This window comes from Palaemon carinicauda, chromosome 34 (assembly GCF_036898095.1).
Source record: "Palaemon carinicauda isolate YSFRI2023 chromosome 34, ASM3689809v2, whole genome shotgun sequence".
Lineage (NCBI taxonomy): Eukaryota > Metazoa > Arthropoda > Malacostraca > Decapoda > Palaemonidae > Palaemon > Palaemon carinicauda.
In genome coordinates, this window is record NC_090758.1 from 48,280,863 (window position 1) to 48,300,862 (window position 20,000).

The 20,000-nt window shown below is 37.5% G+C and overlaps 1 protein-coding gene across 1 annotated transcript in view; it reads left to right on the plus strand.

The window, feature by feature from the left end:
- Positions 1-4,045: 4,045 nt before the first annotated feature.
- The window catches only part of LOC137626893 (piggyBac transposable element-derived protein 3-like), a 34,534-nt gene continuing 18,579 nt past the window's right edge, over positions 4,046-20,000 (plus strand). The window contains exons 1-4 of the mRNA XM_068357878.1: positions 4,046-4,189; positions 8,028-8,076; positions 9,551-10,583; positions 18,965-19,066. Coding sequence (XP_068213979.1) covers positions 4,046-4,189; positions 8,028-8,076; positions 9,551-10,583; positions 18,965-19,066 — 1,328 coding nt within the window. The remainder of the gene's footprint in view (positions 4,190-8,027; positions 8,077-9,550; positions 10,584-18,964; positions 19,067-20,000) is intronic.

A 20,000-nucleotide genomic window follows, 5' to 3' on the forward strand; every position in this document is an offset into this window, starting at 1 on the left:
CGGACCTCCCTTGGTCCCTCATCCATGCCTGCCTGTAGAGCCAGACGGCATTGGTCAGGAAGCCTGAATTAGATTCTCCCCTTCCTTTTATGCACTCTTTCAGATTGCCGGGCTTGGAGGTAGTTTACGCTCTTATCCCGGCATCCATGCTGTTTTCTTCTAGTGCTGTACCCGACCCGGCTGCCGGCCTATGAGGCCGGCAGCCGGGCAGTCGTAGTCCTCTGGTTCTTGTGCTGCTGGCTAGCATCGGTTGTTTACCTTTGCCGGCCGGCTGATGTCAGCCATTGTCTGCCGGTCGCTAGGAGCAGTGGCCGGCAGCCGGGTGCTACCTTGTGTAGCCGACATTGGCTGTTGCCGGCCGGCACATGCATTTGAACCAGCGTTCTGCCGCCTTATAACTGTTAAGTAGTATACTTTAAAGCTAGTTATGGTGTGTGCCGGCCGGCACATTACCTTCTATACTGTACCAGTATTCTTCAGTATAATATATACTGCAGGAAGAAAACTATAGTATAAGTTTTGGTACAGCACTGTGTGTTCTAACACTTTTGTGTTGTCTTGCACAGCCCTTTGGTGTTGCCTTACAGATAAGAAAGTGAGTGCTTTCTTGTCTATTATCCGGGATTTTAAAATCATTGCTTAGGTGTGAGCTACACCTTTTTCCTCTGGAAACTTTTCATTGGTTATTCTAGAAGAGATTAACCATACGATTTTATTATCTGGAAGGCTGTAACAATTGGTTGTGCGGGAAACACAAGTGTGTCTTTCCTTTCTGATTTGTTATGCTAAACTGTGCATATCCAGTGATACATAGTTCACTTGATCACTTGATACTCATGGAAATTTCTTCTCTTTGCAGGAGGTACGTCCGAAGTGCGGAAGTGCTTTCTACAACGTCCGCAGTAAGAACTTCTGCGGACATGAGTTATGTAGGAGGCACGCAGCATGCGCTGTCTCCAAGGGTGATCTCCGGTATTGGGACCCCCAGGTATGTACCGTGTGCTCTAACCTGATTACTGAGGCTTTTGATTCCCCTAGGACAGCGGATTCAAGGGATATAGCTAGGGAGAAGCTTCGCACCTGGGTAAGGGGCTTCCAGAAGAACACCTCTGGACCTTATCTTCCAAGTGAGAAGATGAGGGCTTACCTTTTCCCTAGGGCATCAGTTGATGCAGTGATTCCCCAGCCTCAAGAGGAGATCCCCCTAGTTCAGATCCAGGTGGATGCTGAAGTGACGGTCGCCTGGCAAGACATCCAGTTGGACGACAGGATGTCAGACGTGTCCGAGCGTCTGGAGGAAGACCTCCTGGCAGGAGGCCAGGATGAAGATCAAGCCCCAGACATTGTAGAGGAAGAAGCCGACGAGGTGTCGGCTGCTCCGGTTCTGATCCCTGAATTTATTCCCTCAACATCGTCCGCTCTCCCAGTAGAGCTGGGACAGGCCCTCTCCTCCATTGTTGGAATGATCCAACAAATGCAGAAGGAGAATATGGAGAAGGCGGCTGCAATGGAACTGCAGATGCAGAAGCTTGCAGCATCACGTGGGCCCCAGAAAAGGCTCAATGTGAAAGACCTTCCCTTGTGCTCAGATGCTAACCCGTGGAGATATGCTGAGCACATGCCGATGACGACTGGAAAGATCGTCATGTCGGATAAACTGGGTTCAGTTCCCCTTGAGAAGGTGGAATTCTGGCCCAGCAAAGGGTCATATCCGGACTGTTATGTCCGGTTGAGGAAGGAACCAGCTTCAAAGGAGGAGACAGAGCCGAAGGAGGTCATAGTGATGGACCATGCTAAGGCTCAAGCTTTGCTTTCATCTTCGATGAAAGAGAGGGCTTCACAAACTCAAAGGTAGCTGCATTGAGTAAGAAGCTCCCTTCCTTTGTGTCCTCTCCTGCTAGAGCCTTCCCCTTTTTGCAGAAATGGTTTGCGGCTGTATTAAAAGCAGTTGAGGCTGGCAAGCCTTGCCCCTCCCTGGAGGAGTGTAAACCCTTGTCGCTGGTCCTACCCATGGACCACAAGGACTGGAAGGACGTCCATCTTACCTTCTCAGTCGGGAAGTTGGAGGCTGATATTGCCGGACGTCAGTTCGGTGAGAACCTCCCTAAGCTGTCTGACTTTCTTTTGCGGAGAGAGCTCGAGACAAAAGAAAGACTGGCTGCCTCTATGTCTCTTCAGGCCACTCTTGAGACGTTGGCAAGTGACCCCAAGGTCCATGAAATGTCCATGGTAGTGGCCAAGACTCATCTGGCCACAGTGACGAAGGATCTTTACAGCTTCGTCAGGGCGAGGAGAGCTTGTAGGGAGTTCGTGTTCACCTCGGCTTCGGTGAGGCACGAGCCAAGGAAACTAATCTCCTCCAACATTTGGGGCAAAGACCTTTTCCCTAGCGAATTGGTCAAAGAAGTTGTGGATAAGGCCGCCATGGAGAATAGAAATCTTCTCCAGAAGTGGGGCCTGTCTATCAAGAGAAAGTCTTCCCCGGATGAGGGTCCCCAACCAAAGAGGAAGACTAAAAGAACTAGGCTACCGTCTCGGCCAGCCAAGCCAGTTGAACAGCAACAGCAACAGCAATTGCCGATGCCTTCAGTGCCCCAGGTGGTGGCACAAACCCCGACCACTTTCCAGTGGGTACCCCAGGCCGTGTCGACACAGTCCCCGGCATTCAACCCAACGTTTGAAGGGCAGTCAACTTCCTTTCGAGCAAAGCCTAGAGGAACAGCCAGAGGCTCATCTAGGCGCCCCTCAAGAGGAAGGGGATTCAGGGGTGGTCGCGGTCAGGGAGGCAAGACCTCTGGACAACAGTCCAAGTGAAGTGATACCGGTAGGAGGCAGACTTCAGAATTTTCGGGTTCGGTGGACCTTTGATCCCTGGGCCCACAGCCTACTCAAGAATGGGCTGGGCTGGAGCTGGTACAGCACTCCACCCCCGTGTCCTCGTTTTTTCCAACACTCCACCCCCGTTCTGGAGGAGTACGTTCAAGAACTGTTGGAGAAAAAAGTGATCCAAAGGGTGAAGTCCATCAAATTCCAAGGGAGGCTGTTTTGTGTTCCCAAGAAAGACTCGGAAAAGCTCAGAGTCATTCTGGACTTATCGCCACTCAACAAGTTCATAGTGAATTGCAAGTTCAAGATGCTAACACTGCAACACATAAGGACCTTACTGCCCAAGAGGGCATATTCCGTCTCCATAGATTTGTCAGACGCCTATGGGCACGTTCCAATCAACCGTCGACTCTCCCCCTACCTAGGGTTCAAGCTACAACGAAGACTATACGCCTTCAGAGCCATGCCATTCGGGCTAAATATAGCCCCAAGGATTTTCACGAAGCTTGCGAGCGTAGCTCTCAAACAATTACGCCTAAAGGGAATTCAGGTAGTACCCTACCTGGACGACTGGCTGGTGTGGGCAGCATCCGAGACAGAATGCTTGCAAGCTTCCAGTCAAGTGATCCAGTTCCTAGAGTATCTAGGCTTCAAGATCAACAGAAAAAAGTCTCGACTTTCTCCATCTCAAAAGTTCCAGTGGCTGGGAATCCACTGGGACCTAATGTCACACCATTTCTCCATCCCGGCGAAGAAAGGGAAGGAGAGAGCGGGTTCTGTCAAGAGACTTCTAGATTCCGAAAGGATATCAAGACACGAACAGGAGAGGGTACTGGGCTCTCTCCAGTTTGCTTCAGTGTCAGACCCAGTGCTAAAAGCACAGCTAAAGGATGCAACCGGAGTTTGGAGAAGTTATGCATCAAACGCGGGAAGAGATCTGAGAAGACCAGTTCCGCTTCGGCTACATACTCTTCTCAGGCCTTGGTCCCAAGCCAGACATCTAAAGAAGTCGGTTCTTCTTCAGCCACCTCCCCCGTCGGTGACGATTCACTCAGACGCCTCGAAGGAGGGATGGGGAGGTCACTCTCATCGGAAAAAAGTCCAGGGGACTTGGTCCAAGCTATTCAAGACCTTTCACATAAACTTTCTAGAAGCTATGGCAGTGCTCCTTACCTTAAAGAAAGTCTCCTCGCGTCACTCGATCCACATAAGGTTGGTGATGGACAGCGAGGTAGTTGTGAGATGCTTGAATCGACAAGGATCGAGGTCACCACCTCTCAGCCAGGTGACGTTGGCCATCTTCCAATTGGCGGAAAAGAAGAAGTGGTACCTGTCGGCAGTTCACCTTCAAGGAGTCCTCAATGTGACAGCGGACGCTCTATTCAGGTTCACACCGATAGAGTCGGAATGGTCCTTAGACGCAGGATCATTCTCCTTCATTCTGAATCAAGTCCCAGAACTGCAGATAGACCTCTTTGCGACGAAAGACAACAAGAAGTTGCCCCTGTACGTGTCCCCGTACGAGGACCCCTTAGCGGAAGCAGTGGACGCGATGTCCCTCGACTGGAACAGATGGTCCAGGATTTATCTGTTCCCTCCTCACAACCTTCTGTTGAGGGTCCTCAACAAACTGAGATCCTTCAAGGGGGTAGCAGCAATAGTGGCTCACAGGTGGCCGAAAAGCGTGTGGTTCCCCCTGGCATTGGAACTACGGCTGAAGTTTGTACCGCTACCAGATCCAGTTCTGACCCAGCGAGTCCAGAAGTCTACTGTCTGCGCTTCATTACAGAAAACCCGGACCCTGCAGCTCATGATTTTCTCTCCCTAGCGGTGAGAAAGCGTTTCGGGATTTCGAAAGCCAGCATAGACTTCCTAGAGGAAAATAAGTGCAAATCTACTAGAAGGCAATAAAGTTCTGAAAGCCTGCGCTAGAATCAGATCTTCAGCACTCCAAAGCCCATTTCATGGTCTTTAGACAAAGTTCTTCATTTCGCTTCTCTGTGGAGCAATGAGGAGGGTGCGTTAATGGATTTGACCGAAAAAGTTATTTTCCTATTTGCACTCGCATCCGGGGCCAGGGTTAGTGAGATTGTAGCCCTCTCGAGAGAGGAAGGTCGTGTTCAGTTCCTGGATGGGGGAGAACTGAACCTGTTTCCGGATCCTACGTTTCTCACCAAGAATGAGTTACCCACCAACAGGTGGGGTCCCTGGAGAATCTGCCCTCTGAAAGAAGATGCATCTTTATGTCTAGTAGGATGCCTAAAGGTCTATCTTCATAGAACTTCAGACTTCAAGGGTGGTCAACTATTCAGGGGAGAAACATCAGGCTCAAATTTATCACTGAATACACTCAGGGCGAAAATCACATATTTTATTCGCAGAGCGGATCCTGACAGTACACCCGCAGGTCACGATCCGAGGAAAGTTGCTTCATCCTTAGATTTCCTTAATTGTGTGGATTTTGAACATCTTCGTTCATACACTGCCTGGAAGTCTTCCAGAGTGTTCTTTTGCCACTATGCGAAGCAAGTGGAGCAACTAAAGAGTTCTGTGGTAGCAGTGGGTTGCGTCGTTAACCCTGCTGTTTAACTCTGCGAGGAACAGTGGTTTTAATTGGGACAATTAATTCCAGGGTGAGTGTGTAGTTACATACTGTCCTACAAACTAAGTGAGGGCACTGAGGTGCCCACGTTGACTGTTCCACTTCCAAAGGTGAACCTAGCATAAGTACAGACATGTGTGCCAAGCGTTTCTAACGCTAATGTAACTGATTAGTAATACAGACTTTTCTGACCGTCATACCTCGGTATGTTAAAAGTGGCACTAATGTTTTTCTTTCAGATAAACAAGTTTCTGTTTACTATCAGACTTATGCTTAAAGATTTGGTTATTCTCTTCTTATATATATATATATATATATATATATATATATATATATATATATAGAATTGCTGTTAACCTGTCTGTTTATTGTCTATCAATAAACTTGTTCTTGGGAACCTTGCGTCTCCTTCACCTGTGTCAATTTATTGATATAATTGAGCATTCATTCTATGTATATTTATCTGGGATAATTCTAATAGATTGTTCCTGTATGCAAGCTAATGTTGCATTGGTTTATGCTTTCCCTTGCGGGAGGATCCCACCCCATAAGGGGATGGTGGCGGATTTACAGCTTCCTCCTATGCGGATATAAACCTTTGTCCTATACAAGTATTGTGCGGAGAACTGGTCGATATTTCATATTGACGCAGTGGTTCTTTACAAACTATGCTTTACTTAATATAGGGTGAGACCACTATATTGGCTTGCCTGGTATTCATACATAGGTATATGTACTCTTCGAGACTTTTCCAGAGTCTAGTAGGACTCTTCCCTGTAGGGGGCAGGAAGCTCTAACATGGTTTATGGTTAGTTGAAAAGATGTATAACGGTAACATCTTCGGTCTCTAGGTCTAGTCGACCGGGAAAAATTACCTCCGGGGAGTACGGCACGTTCTGAGAATCCACAGATACAGTAATGCTCTGGTATACTTCCATCAGGACGACATGGCTTGAGCCCAAAAAATGGATTTTGAGCGAAGCGAAAAATCTATTTTTGGGTGAGATGGCCATGTCGTCCTGATGGACCCGCCCTTCCCTTTCTATGAAAGGGCTGTAGGACCCCTCCCTACATACAGTATCTGTAGCACCCCGTGTATCGCTACAAGGAATACAGATGGCGCCAGGATTGGTGCCAGGCACGCTTACGCAACGGGAGAAGAGGGAGCCTTGGGAGCGGCTCCCCCTTTTTCTTTCCCGTTTTCGTTTTCTTGCCAATTGACCCCTCGATGTGTTATCTCTGTTTGGGGTGTAGATTGCCATGTGGCGTGTCAAGAATACATCCTCTGATATGTCGCGATATCCCTTTCAGTAGGGATATTCGCTCCAGGAGTTAGAATTCTGGGTACCTTAAGGTAAATTCTCTGGGAATAATGCCGTAGTTGTAATATACCCTAGGAAGCTACCCTATAGGAACTTCCATCAGGACGACATGGCCATCTCACCCAAAAATAGATTTTTCGCTTCACTCAAAATCCATTATATATATATATATATATATATATATTATATATATATATATATATATATATATATATATATATATATATATATATATATATAAATATATATATATATATATATATATATATATATATATATATATATATATATATATATATATATATATATATATATATATATATATATATATATATATATATATATATATATATATATATATATATATATATACACGCACATATATATATATATATATATATATATATATATATATATATATATATATATATATATATATATATATATATATATATATATATATATATATATATATATATATATATTGTGTGTGTGTTTGTGTTTGTTTGTTTGTGCACAAATGTTGGCAAATACATACATCCAATCATACACTCATGATGCACAATGAGCCAAGAAACGCGTTTATTAAATTTCTCAATAAATTCCTTCCGCTTTATATTCAGTTTACCCTAAATTCCCAAATAAACTTTTTCTGGTCAAGTCCTTTGGAAAACAGAATGATATTGGACTTTTCCTTCTGGGGGTCCGGGAGGAGAGGCGCCCTTTGAATCGAGGATAGGAAGACCTTCTCCGGAAGGTTATTATGTATTGAGGAATGTGGTGACCACTGAGGGTAGATAGATGGAAAGGTAAGTAGATATATCAATAGGTATTTAGATTTAAATTGAAATAGATGGATAGATGGAGAAAGAGGTAGATTAAAACTAGTTGAAACTATGTAAATATAAGGAAATATAAAAATATATATCACACTTTCTCGTTTTACATATCTTCCAAATATCTGAAAACAAATTATCAATTATATCTAATTAATAATAACTAATTGCAATTGAATCCTCCATAAATTTAACTGCATTAGGTATTACATTTTTCATTACTCATGATTATATGTTCCTCTCCAATCAGTTTAAAAGAAAAGTAAATATCTCCAGCAGATGTTTACCTCGCAGCCGGAGTTGCCAGTGAATGTTTTTTTAGACGTGATTTAGGAAAAGAAATACTTCGTGAGATGTGGTGAGATCAGATGGAGGAAGACCATTAAGAGGATTATTGTGTGAGATTTACTCTGCCCATTATTATGTTGGCTCTTCCATTAGGGCTTGGAAGGACTAGCGCTTCCTTTAGGCCTTTTAGAACCACCTTCAGGTAATCCATGGAAATACAAACTGCGATAAGGTTTCCCTGCTGTTGGGAATAAGGTAAATATTTTTTACGAATGTTATTCTACTTAAATAACTTAATTAGGTAATTTAACTATGATTTTTTTAATTGGTTTGTTTATTTATTGAATTAATATTTACGCTTTCGTCTCCTATTTTAAAAATCAAATACAGATTGTTTTGTTATTGTTTAATTATTGAAAAAAATTCTAGCAAATACAGCAGGGTCATGGTGGCCTGTTGGTAACGTCCTCGCCTGATGATTGACAGACTTTGGTTTGAGACTTACTCAAGCTCGTTAGTTCCTTTGGTTTCTGCAACCTCACCATCCTTGTGAGCTAAGAATGTGGGTTTTGTGGGATCCTATAGGTCTATTTGCTGTGTCATCATCAACCATTGCCTTACACTCCATGGTCCTAGCTCGGGTGGAGGGGGGTCTTAGGCCCTTATCATATGTATATATGGCCATTCTCTATGTCATTGTCCTGCTTGGTAGGGCAATGTCCCTGTCATTAGCCTCTGCCATTCATGAGCGGCACTTAAACCTTTAAATTTTAATTACAGGAAATATTTGATAAGCTTCAATAAGTGTTTATATTTGCTGCATTTGTTAATCTTCTAAGTAAGAAAGATTCTGTTGCTTTTGCATGCATTTAGTGATGCCTTCTGTCTGCAACAAAGAGCTAATGAGCTTTGTGTATTTTCTGATAATTGCATTGATTGCAAGAAATGGCCTCGTCCATGGCTTTGCAATATTCATCCCTGTCTCTTCTACCTTTTTCTGTTTCTTCATTTATTCTGTATTTACAATATATTGTCATCCTGTTTGGTTTTGCTAACTTATATGATGGAGATATAGAACCCATTAACGCCTGACCTACTATATATAGTAGTACAATTGCTAGGACAAATTACACTCCAATTTTTTTATGTTTTTCTTATTGTTTTGCATATTCCTGAGTTCTTTTCAATCTAATCAATAATATAAACAGTTTTTCTTTGAAGTATCCATATTTTTCGACTTTTTGACAAAATACCAAAGATATGTAGAATGTTTTTATATATTCACATTTTTAATTTGAGCTCATGGTTACACAAGTTCATTAAACATCTTTATACTGATACATATCATGGCACTGAAAACCATGAATCAATTCATATATCAGAAATTGAGATAGCAATTGAAGCATAAATATTACAGGCTATTTTTCATTACCTACTATATATAGTAGGTCAGGCAGATATGAAGCCAAAATATGGACCGGACAGGAAAAATCTTAGAAAGGTATCACCTTAAAGCAAATTGGTTGTTTCTTCGTTAGAATAAACTGCTTGTTCGCTATTTTCTGGTCCTTGGATGCATACCTCGTCGCTGGTGAAGTGACTTTCCAGCTAACAATGCCTCGATAGTTTCAAACTTTCAGTTCCCTGTTACTATCCAAGCATTCTCATACTCTCAGGATACCACACATTACCAAGTCGCCGCTTATACTGGTCTTTGGATGCTGATGTTGGAGTCGAACTCGTTGCTAAGGCAATGTCACGTGATAGATTTGAAGAAATATTACGGTTTCTGCCTTCCACTGATAATCAGGCACTAAACAAGGATGACAAACTGGCAAAAATCCGACCTCTAATGAATCATTTGAACACAAGATTTGCCATGGCTTACCCTATGGATCAACATATATCACTTGATGAAGCAATGATAGAATATTTTGGTAGGCATGGATACAAACAGTGCATTCGGAATAAACCTGTGAGATTTGGATTTGAAGCTTGGTGCCTAAATTCTCCACTTGGATATTTGGCTACGTTTGATGTATACCAAGGGACAGCCTTCGGGTTGAATCGTCACTATGAAGAAAGATTTGGAAAAGGTGGGGACACTTTGATGATTTTATTTGAAAAACTACCAAGTTATATCAAAGATATACCAGTGAGGTTTTACCTCGACAACTACTTCACAAGTTTACCTTTAGTAAATCACCTACAAGAGATAAACTATGGAGCAACTGGAACAATAAGGGACAACAGAATTCCGAAGACTTGTCCTATAAACTCCACAAACGAAATGAAGAAGGTTCCTCGAGGAGATACGGATGTTGTTGTGGATAATATTCACAAGATCTTGTTGGTACGCTGGAAGGATAATGCAGTAGTTTCAGTGGTATCAAATATTTCTCCTGTTTATCCTCTGGAAAGTGTATCTCGATGGTCAGCAAAGGACAAAAAGAAAATTAGTGTAAGTCGACCTTATCTCATCGGGGATTACAACAGGCACATGGGTGGCACTGATAGGATGGACCAAAACATCAATTGTTACCGTATATCCATTAGAATGAAAAAGTGGTGGTGGCCTATATCTTCTTGGGTAATTGATGCAACGATTCAGAACTGCTGGCTTCTCCATCGTGTTGATGAAAGCAACTTCCACTGTTGTCATTCAAGCGCTACATTGCAAGGACATACCCTCAGCAGGCAGAACCAAGTGTGGGAATAGGTCGGCCAAGACAGTCATCTCGGGTTATTCCAAATGTACGTTATGACAATATTGGTCACCTCGTCGAACCCCTTGGAAAACAGGCATGGAAATGTGATCTATCCTCTTGCAAATTTCGTCCTTCGCAAGGGTGTGTGAAGTGTGGAGTTTCATTGTGTGTGAAATGCTTTGTTAAATATCATCGTCGTGCTCTTTAGAATGCTGCTAATTATAGTATCTGGTTTGTTATTGTGTGATATCACGGAATTTATCTCAAAATTTAAACAAGAATGAAGTTTCTCTAAAGCATGAACCAGTTTTATTTCTATTTTATTCTACAGTATCACAATTTTCTGTTAAACATTTCACTTGTAGAAGTAAGAATTATTATCCATTTCACATATTCAAATACTATCAGCACGTGCAAAAGTAATAGGGCGCAACAAATTCAACAAATGTTAGCAGTAAACTGCAATATTTCTTTGTGTTATTCCGTAATAAATGCATTATTATTGAGTGTCTTGCTCCTAATATATCCTCCTTGTAATGAAAAAATACCAATAAAATTTTATTATAGAAAATAGTCTCCTCAATAAAAATATGTACCCCTTATCCGCCTAACCTACTATATATAGTAGGTCCTATATATGGACAAATACCATGAAAAAAACATCAAATATATGATAATACCATATAAATATACATATTAAACTTAAATAATGAAAAAAAATAAGAAAAAAAATTCAGGCAGTAATGGGTTTATAGTATTATTTTTATTCAATTATATTCATATATAAGGATTGTGCTCACCACTCCTTAGCCAGACTTTGCCTGACGATGAGAGGAGACACTTGGCCCCCTCTCGTAATGCTTAGCAGCCATAGGCTACTTTATCATATAGACCTCGACTTTTTTACTTTTATTAAAATAGCAGATTTGCTCTAGACATTTTTACCTCCATTACTAACGACAGACATAGCACAGTTATTAACAGAAAGTAGTTGTATCGGCAGAAGCAGTTTCACCGAAAGTCGAATCTTATAGTATCTGATTGTATGTTCGCCTGCTTGTCCACTAAATCTAATCCTTATATCTTCAACTGTGTTTGATGTTCTTTCAACTTTCTTCACGTCCCATGATCGGGTCATTGAACCGAAAAATCCTCTTCCCTTCCAAGCCATCGACTGAAGAATTTACGAAAGCGTCGCATGAAAAGCTCTAATTTAATGCCTGTTTATCATTGAAAATTCCTCATCAAATTTTATGGCAGAAATTGGGAGTAAGAAGGACCTTATGCTCATATTACATTGGAGTTCCGTGACTCTTTCCGAATTGGCTCACAAATTGAGCTGGTATTCCAAATAAGACTTTATTACATCCTTGCATAAGTTCTAGGCTATGTTATTGACTTGTAGAGTCTCATATCAAATATCAAGACACGCCTTTATGGCATGTGTTATCAAGGCCTCTTTTAGCATAAAAAATCCTCTGTATAATACAGTATGGGCTATGGAATCCATTATAAACAAAGACAATCCGGTATGTTATTCTGACATACTTTTCACAATTTATCTTCTAGAAAATCAGATAGGCTGGGAGTAAAACCCCTAAGAACAGTAAGCTCTGACCTTTTTTTGTTCAAAACATAAAGGATTTATTTTCTTAAATGGGTAACAGAACAAAAGAATTGTATATCTTTGCTTTGATTATATGGTAGATTTGATTCAAGATAAGATAATGATATCAAAGGTCAATGAACTGCGTGTCAATGTGCATTTTATGGCTTCTATCTCATTCATTTTACATCATTCACTTCAAGACGCCATTGCTCCCTCTCCTCTTATCTTATTACATGGTCTCTCTCTCTCTCTCTCTCTCTCTCTCTCTCTCTCTCTCTCTCTCTCTCTCTCTCTCTCTGATGTCAGGAATCCAGAAAACTTTAAATCAATCTCTCTCTCTCTCTCTCTCTCTCTCTCTCTCTCTCTCTCTCTCTCTCTCTCTCTCTCTCTCTCTCTCTCTCTCTCTCTCTCTCTCAAAACAGGGAATATTTTATATTCGTTTAATCTACTTAGTAGATTCTACTAAATATATTCTTCACATACCAGATTTGTGTAGAATGTTATCGGTTCATGTTTGCAAGGCCCTGCCGGCTTCTCTTGTGGCTTGCCTCATGCAAGTATACTTAACTCTGAAGGCTAGCAAAGCATAGTGGAGTTTATGGAGATGCAGACAAGCTGCATGTGAACCTTTCGTGGAGGTATAAAAGGTCTAAGTCATTTGTCAGCTTTATGTCGATTCTGAGATATGGGTTCGAATCTTGGAGCAGATAGGATTAGTTTACAGATAATTAATTTGCAAGTCCTGTGGTGTTCTTCTAACAAGGATAGCGTCATCAGCATACTCTAGGTATGTGTGTGTGTCTGTGTGCATGTATATATATATATATATATATATATATATATATATATATATATATACATATATATATATATATATATATATATATATATATATATATATATATATATGTATATATATATATATATATATATATATATATATATATATATATATGTATATATATATATATATATATGTATATATATATATATATATATATATATATATATATATATATGTATGTATATATATATATGTATATGTATATATATATATATATATATATATATATATATATATATATATATATATATATATATATATGTATGTATATATATGTATATGTATATGTATATATATATATATATATATATATATATATATATATATATATATATATATATATATATATATATATATATATATATATATATATATATATAAAATCCTAAAACATATCCTGCAATCTCAAGTCCTTGATGTGCGCAATTCTGTCTAAATAATCAAACTAAAACTTAAATCCATTGCTTTCCAAAAGGCTAATTACCTTCGAGCAATTGCAAGAACAAATTACCATCTCAACGAGCTTTCATTTTTCAAGAAGGATTTTAAAGTGTTGCTTGATGAAGCTGTGCTTTTTTTCTCACCGGGGCTTCATGCTAATTAACACAACAAACCCACATAACCTAAAAACTTAGATAAAGGTTAAATGAATAAATGCAATTGAAAATTAGATTGAAAATGCAGATTGGAATTTTTTTTTTGACATTGAAATAAATATTCAAAAAGACAATGGTTAATCAATAAATGCAATTGAAAAAAGAAATGGATTAAAAATGCAGAACGAAATTTTGTTATATTAAAATGATAAAGTTGAATTATATTGGGTGAAGAAAAGGGATTTTTTAAACTCCGGGTAAGAATAATATTCAAAATATTTATAACTGAATAAAATAACAGACATTATAGCGAGAGGATATCTAAAGAATACATAATATATTTCAATATGAGGATGAAAAATTTACAGAATCGATATCATCCTGACTTTAGATTTTTTTTTTAGAAATTGATTAACCCGATTAAAATACATAGTTCAGTGATAAAAACGAGCCACAATTCTTGTGAGATTATTCAATAATCATACAATATGTAAAGGTGTAATGCAAAGACAATATACTGAAGGAAGATAGGAAGGCTCAGGCTTTTAACACACAAATGAGTGTGCTATGAAAAGATGCCAGATACTCCCATGCGAAACGAATGGCTCCATCTTGTGAGCGAGCAGCCAAACATTCAGAGCGGTAATGCTTACGGATATATAAGATGGAATTCGATTGTAAATTTTGCGACATATTTGTTCATAATTTCCATTACTATGTCAGTATATTTTCCTCATATATTCATGATATTCTTAAATTTTAGGTAACTAAATTGCAAATTATGTTTCTCAGTTTATTTTTCAGAAATTCAATAGTTATATCTCTCTGATTTAGTTAAATTTTCTTGCAAATTTAAGTATTGTACAGTATATTACAACCATTTTTAAATGTTCTATACAATATCACATTCAAATAGATTAAAACATACTGAATATCTGATTTGTTAAACTTAGCCACAAATGCTTATGTGTAGGCATACATTTAATTACAGTTTGTAGGCCACTGTAAGATGGAGAGATATTAGGTGTATAAAACACAATTGTATTTTATTTTTTATTGAAATGGAAAAGCATGATGCACTCATGTATAGTTTAGTATTATCAACTAATAAATGTATAAATGTACAATCAAAAGGATCAAAATAACACAAAATTGTATCACACACAAAAATAATCAAAAGGGGGTTGGAAATAGAAAGAAGGTAGCATACAAGCAAACAAAAAATGAAAAACAAAAGAGATTTACTGTGGATGCCTTGCCTTAATCTTACATCCAATATCAGTGGGGCTTACTCATTAGCAGCACATACTGCATGTATTATACTGTTAGTACTCACCGTTCTTTGTCCTTAGGGAACCTGTGAAATACCAAATGAGGATCGGTTTCTTTTTGTTTATGACACACAACACACTAGTGAGGCTTCTTTACTGTCGGCGCCATGATTTCGTTTGAGTCAACTGTCAAATTCTAAATATAAACAAACAGACGACAAACGATGTATACCTACAACGCCATCTGAAATCGGAGCAATCAACTATTGTGTTTACTTTGGAGTTGCCAACTAGCGTATTGATATTCTATTTTGAGCCTTCCTATCTTCCTTCAGTATATAGTCTTTGGTGTAATGCTTAGTTTGATAAATATGTATAGACTTGAAATATTCCTTAAATAACAGGCAAGTTGTTCGCATGATTTGGAAGCCTTCAATTGTCATCATATCTTTAGATAAAGAATACATTGCACCGTTCATTATTCAATTGTTTTCCGCAAACTGTTGTTTCTGCATTTGGTTCAAACACCATCTTCATAAAAGGTTGTAGAGTAGTTTACGTTAAGGAAAAATAGTTCCATTGGTACCCACAGACGATAAATTTCACGCCAACAACACCCTTAAGAACACAGGTAGTATTAGTTCTTGTTATTACCAATAGATGGCATCACAAAGCACTTTTTATACTTTGTGAGATTCCATTTCGAAAGCCGGCGGAGGAATTATAGATTTTAAGATTTTCCCATCAATTTCTCAGTATAAAAATGTATTATTGACTTGAGAATTAGCCAAAGTATTCATTATGCATGGCTTTACTTTTGGTTACAGAACGTCGATGGTTGAAAAAAAAATAAAGAGGTTATTGGATAGAGTTACTACAGGCATCCCCCTTAGGGATAATGGAATCTCCCATTGTGACGTAAACAACCATCAAATTGAAAAAGCCGTGAAGTTTTGTTAACACGATACGTCAACTTTCCTGAGTTAGTAAGTTGATCATTACCTGGAATGTGAGATACATAACATAGGAAAGCTGCTCATTGATAATGAAAGGATACTTTAATTGATTTCGAGGCAAAAGAGAGAGAGAGAGAGAGAGAGAGAGAGAGAGAGAGAGAGAGAGAGAGAGAGGAGAGAGAGAGAGAGACGTATTAATTAGATGTAATATGGCCATCAGTATTTGGAGGATTGTAGAAGTATTAGTGTTTGGTTTCCTGCTAAACAAAATCGTAAAAATAGGCCCTCTCTCTCTCTCTCTCCTCTCTCTCTCTCTCTCTCTCTCTCTCTCTCTCTCTCTCTCTCTCTCTCTCTCTCTCTCTCTCTCTCTCTCATACTGTCTGCTAATCATGTATAATTTTGTGGTTAATTAGCAATTAAACACCATTAAATGATAATAAAGAAACTCTTTATTACCATCATCTCCAAACAATTATGGACGGACATAAAATAATAGAATATTAACTTTTTTATATTAATTATTATTATCAATATCTGATGATAAGGAATTTATTGATAAGAATCGAGGCTAGAATTTTGCTAATGATTCTTAGATTATCTATATAATAATAATTATTATTTCTCGACCTTTTGCTCGACCTTGAAGACGACCTTTGACCTTACCAAATAATAATTGTCGTGGATTTTCATATAATCAAATATGAGCCAAGTTTGAAGTCTCTGTAACAACGATGTCCAAACTTATGGCTAATTACGTGAATTGAATATTTTGCTTGACCGGGACTTTGACCTTTCAGCATGACCTTCCGAAATTTAACATTTCCGGTTTTTTACAAAACAGTTAATCACTGCAAGTTTAATTACTCTAAGATTAAACTTTTAAACAGGTAGCTGTTCTCAGATAAACATACATTCACACAAACATAGGTGGAAACATAACCTCTTTCAAACTTCGTTGGCGTAGGTAATAATAATTTGTTTATCAATTAAAAATTTCCTTTTTTTTTATACGAAATATTTAAAGGAAGCTCTTATGTTACATATTATAAAGATTATCATTCAATCTATAAATGTAATAATTTAGTAAAAAAAAAAAAAAAGAAAAAAGAAAGATGGAAATCCATTTTGGAATTCCAAAAGGAGGAATCCATGTATCCAAAATTCCTGGATGTGATTTGAACTTTTCTTGTCGGTGGTAAGACACTTAATACATATTTCTTTAGACAAGGAGAGTTTGAATATTTTATCAATATAGTAGAGAGACTTTTTATTTTTTTATGAATATCCAGAGGCCTTTAGCATCATTATTGTTTTGTGGAACTATTCATTTCGAAATGATATTGACCAAGAACTACTCTAACATATCTTATCTCTCCCTTTTTTTTCACAGTAATTTCAACAATAACTAAATCAGATCAACAATAATAATAATGGCATCTGTATAATATTATATTATTAATTTTGGTATAAAGATGGATTTATACATACATACATATATACATACATACATACATACATACATTGGCATATTTACCGCCATAAGTTCAATGCATATTACATTTCGTCCTAAAATTAATTAAAGAATATTCTAAAGTTCCCGTACTTTACCGTAAAATAATCATATAAATTCATATAAATAATGATAAAGAGAATCCTCTGAAATCTATAAAAAAGGGAATTTTCCTAAATAACAGAGAAGTAGATGGTGAAATCTTATCTCAGAACAAAAAAGAAAGTACAAAATACCACAAATGTAATTTGCATATTGTGCTATGAAAACAAAGTTTGTCTTTGATAATATGATAACATATTGTTTTGCAATGCTTTTCTCGACCTCCAATAGCTTTGCAATATTCAAAATGCTCTAACAATTTTAAATCTTTTATCGGGAATATGTTATTGATTTTCATTTGGTGGGGAGAGAGAGACAGACAATATCATTGCATTTCATGCTCTGATTTGGGGGAGATTAAATTTAGAGATGAAAAGGAAATATTTTCCAAATTGAATTTTTCTTATTAGTGCATCGTGAAAAGAGATTAGTTCCATTTGAATTGTTTATTCTTTTTAGGGATAAGCTGAATATGAAAATCAAATAAATAATTCACAAATCATCTAAAAGTGAATATATATTACTTTATCTCATTCATATAATTCATTGGAGTTTAAGGAATATTTCGAAAACCTTTTGTACAGTCATCACTCGAAGCTCAACAAAGGAAATTATTACCTTCAGTTAATTATCTGTCTTTGAACATTTGAGGATATTAAAAATTAGACCTTTGTGGATATTTCTTATAATAGATTCTGAATAATAAACTGTATAAATAGGTAACATACTTCCCCTTTGGTAATGTATAAACCTCTCATTATAAGAGAAGCTATATATGTTGTAACTGAAAGAAATGGAACAATTTGGTGATAGTGGTAGTAGTAGTAGTAGTAGTAGTAGTAGTAGTAGTAGTAGTACTGATGCATAATAAGAAAATTATATGAGCCACCTAAAATGTGGAAAAACTTATTTCAAACTGGTTTAAGATAAACAACCAAAAGAATATTAAATATTAACTCAAAATATGTAAACATCGATTTAGATTATGTAAATAAAAGAGGCAATTTCTCCACGGAAACTTACTGTCAATATGCGACAAATTTTTAAGATACAATATTGATTTTGTCCTTAAGAATCCGGAAGTCTTTGGAATTTAATAGCTTTTTGCTTTGTGCCCTTTAACTATCCCAACCTGCCTATAACCTAACCCATATAAAGATAATGTCGGCTTCCATAACCAAATCCGCATTAAAAGGATAAACCTATGAAAATATCATCACCATTATTTTAATCATACTGATGACTTCAATTCTCAAAAATATAATAATCAGATTAGGAATTCATGATCATACGTTTTTCTATTTTACTTCCTATTTTGAAAAAAAGAAATATCAAATATATTATTCATGAGAAGAAAATATTATGAAATCAAGAGATTTATGATGAAGCTGCGAATTTACTCCATAAGTCAAGTTGGTTATGTCTTAGTGAAGTCAAAAGTTTTAGAAACATCATTTGTTTAAGATTAATAAATAAACCTGTTTTGCACCCAAGATGGGCCAGGGAGAACCAGATAATGGGTGTTGATAAAGCTTTGCGTACTAAAGTAAAAACTATCACACTGGGTGAGGGTGTCGAACCCACGACCCTCGTATTGTAAGTCAAGGAAGTTACATTAGGAAAAGAAATGTAATTTGTCTATTCTAGACATGAAATCCCAGAGACCAGCCATATGACCTTAAGATCAGTAACCAAATCTGCTCTTAAACTAAGCTTGACCAGGGAGCACCAGGCAATAGCTGCTAATGACTCACAACGATAAAACCTTGGGGATGTAAGTTGAAACTATCAGACTGCCCCAGTGTCTCGAACTCACGACCCATGTAGTGTGAATTAAGGATATGTGTAATGGGCTACCATAGAGCGAATAGGACAAAGATACATCCTTTGCCTATTAGAAGAGACTGACAATCTAATATTGAGGACATTTATAAAAACGTGTAGTGAATATTAGCTTTTATTTCTCTGCAGATTGCTGTTTATTGCAATATTACAAAGTAAATATGTAGCAAATGGAGAATGAGGAAACAAACGTGGCAGGGTCTCGAACTAACGGCCTTCATGTTGTAAACCAAGGAATTTTGTCTTAACTTAAGGTATCACAGAGTGAATGTAGTAGAGAAATATCCATTGTCTGTCAGCACACAAAATGTGTAGTGCATTTTTGCTTTCATTTCGCTGTATATTCTTGGTTATTGCAGTTGCTTTAAGGTAAAAATGTAGCAAATAAAGAATAATGAAAAAAAAATGAAAAAGCTATTCTTTTTTAATGTCAGGACTAACGAAGGCAAAACATCAAGTCCTTGAGATTCTCTGATGGAATTTTTCTTCAAATGTCTTATTTTCTTTTGATCAAGAAACAAAAAATATGACAGAAATTAAAACAATATAACCAAAGTTGTTCGTAGCTTTTGTTTCCTAATTCATGGTAGCAGCTGGATGGTTGATTGTCCAAAAAGGATGCAGCTATCATGAAGTTTTGATTAATTTTTAAAATGCATTGTAAGATTCTCAAGATGAAATATGTACT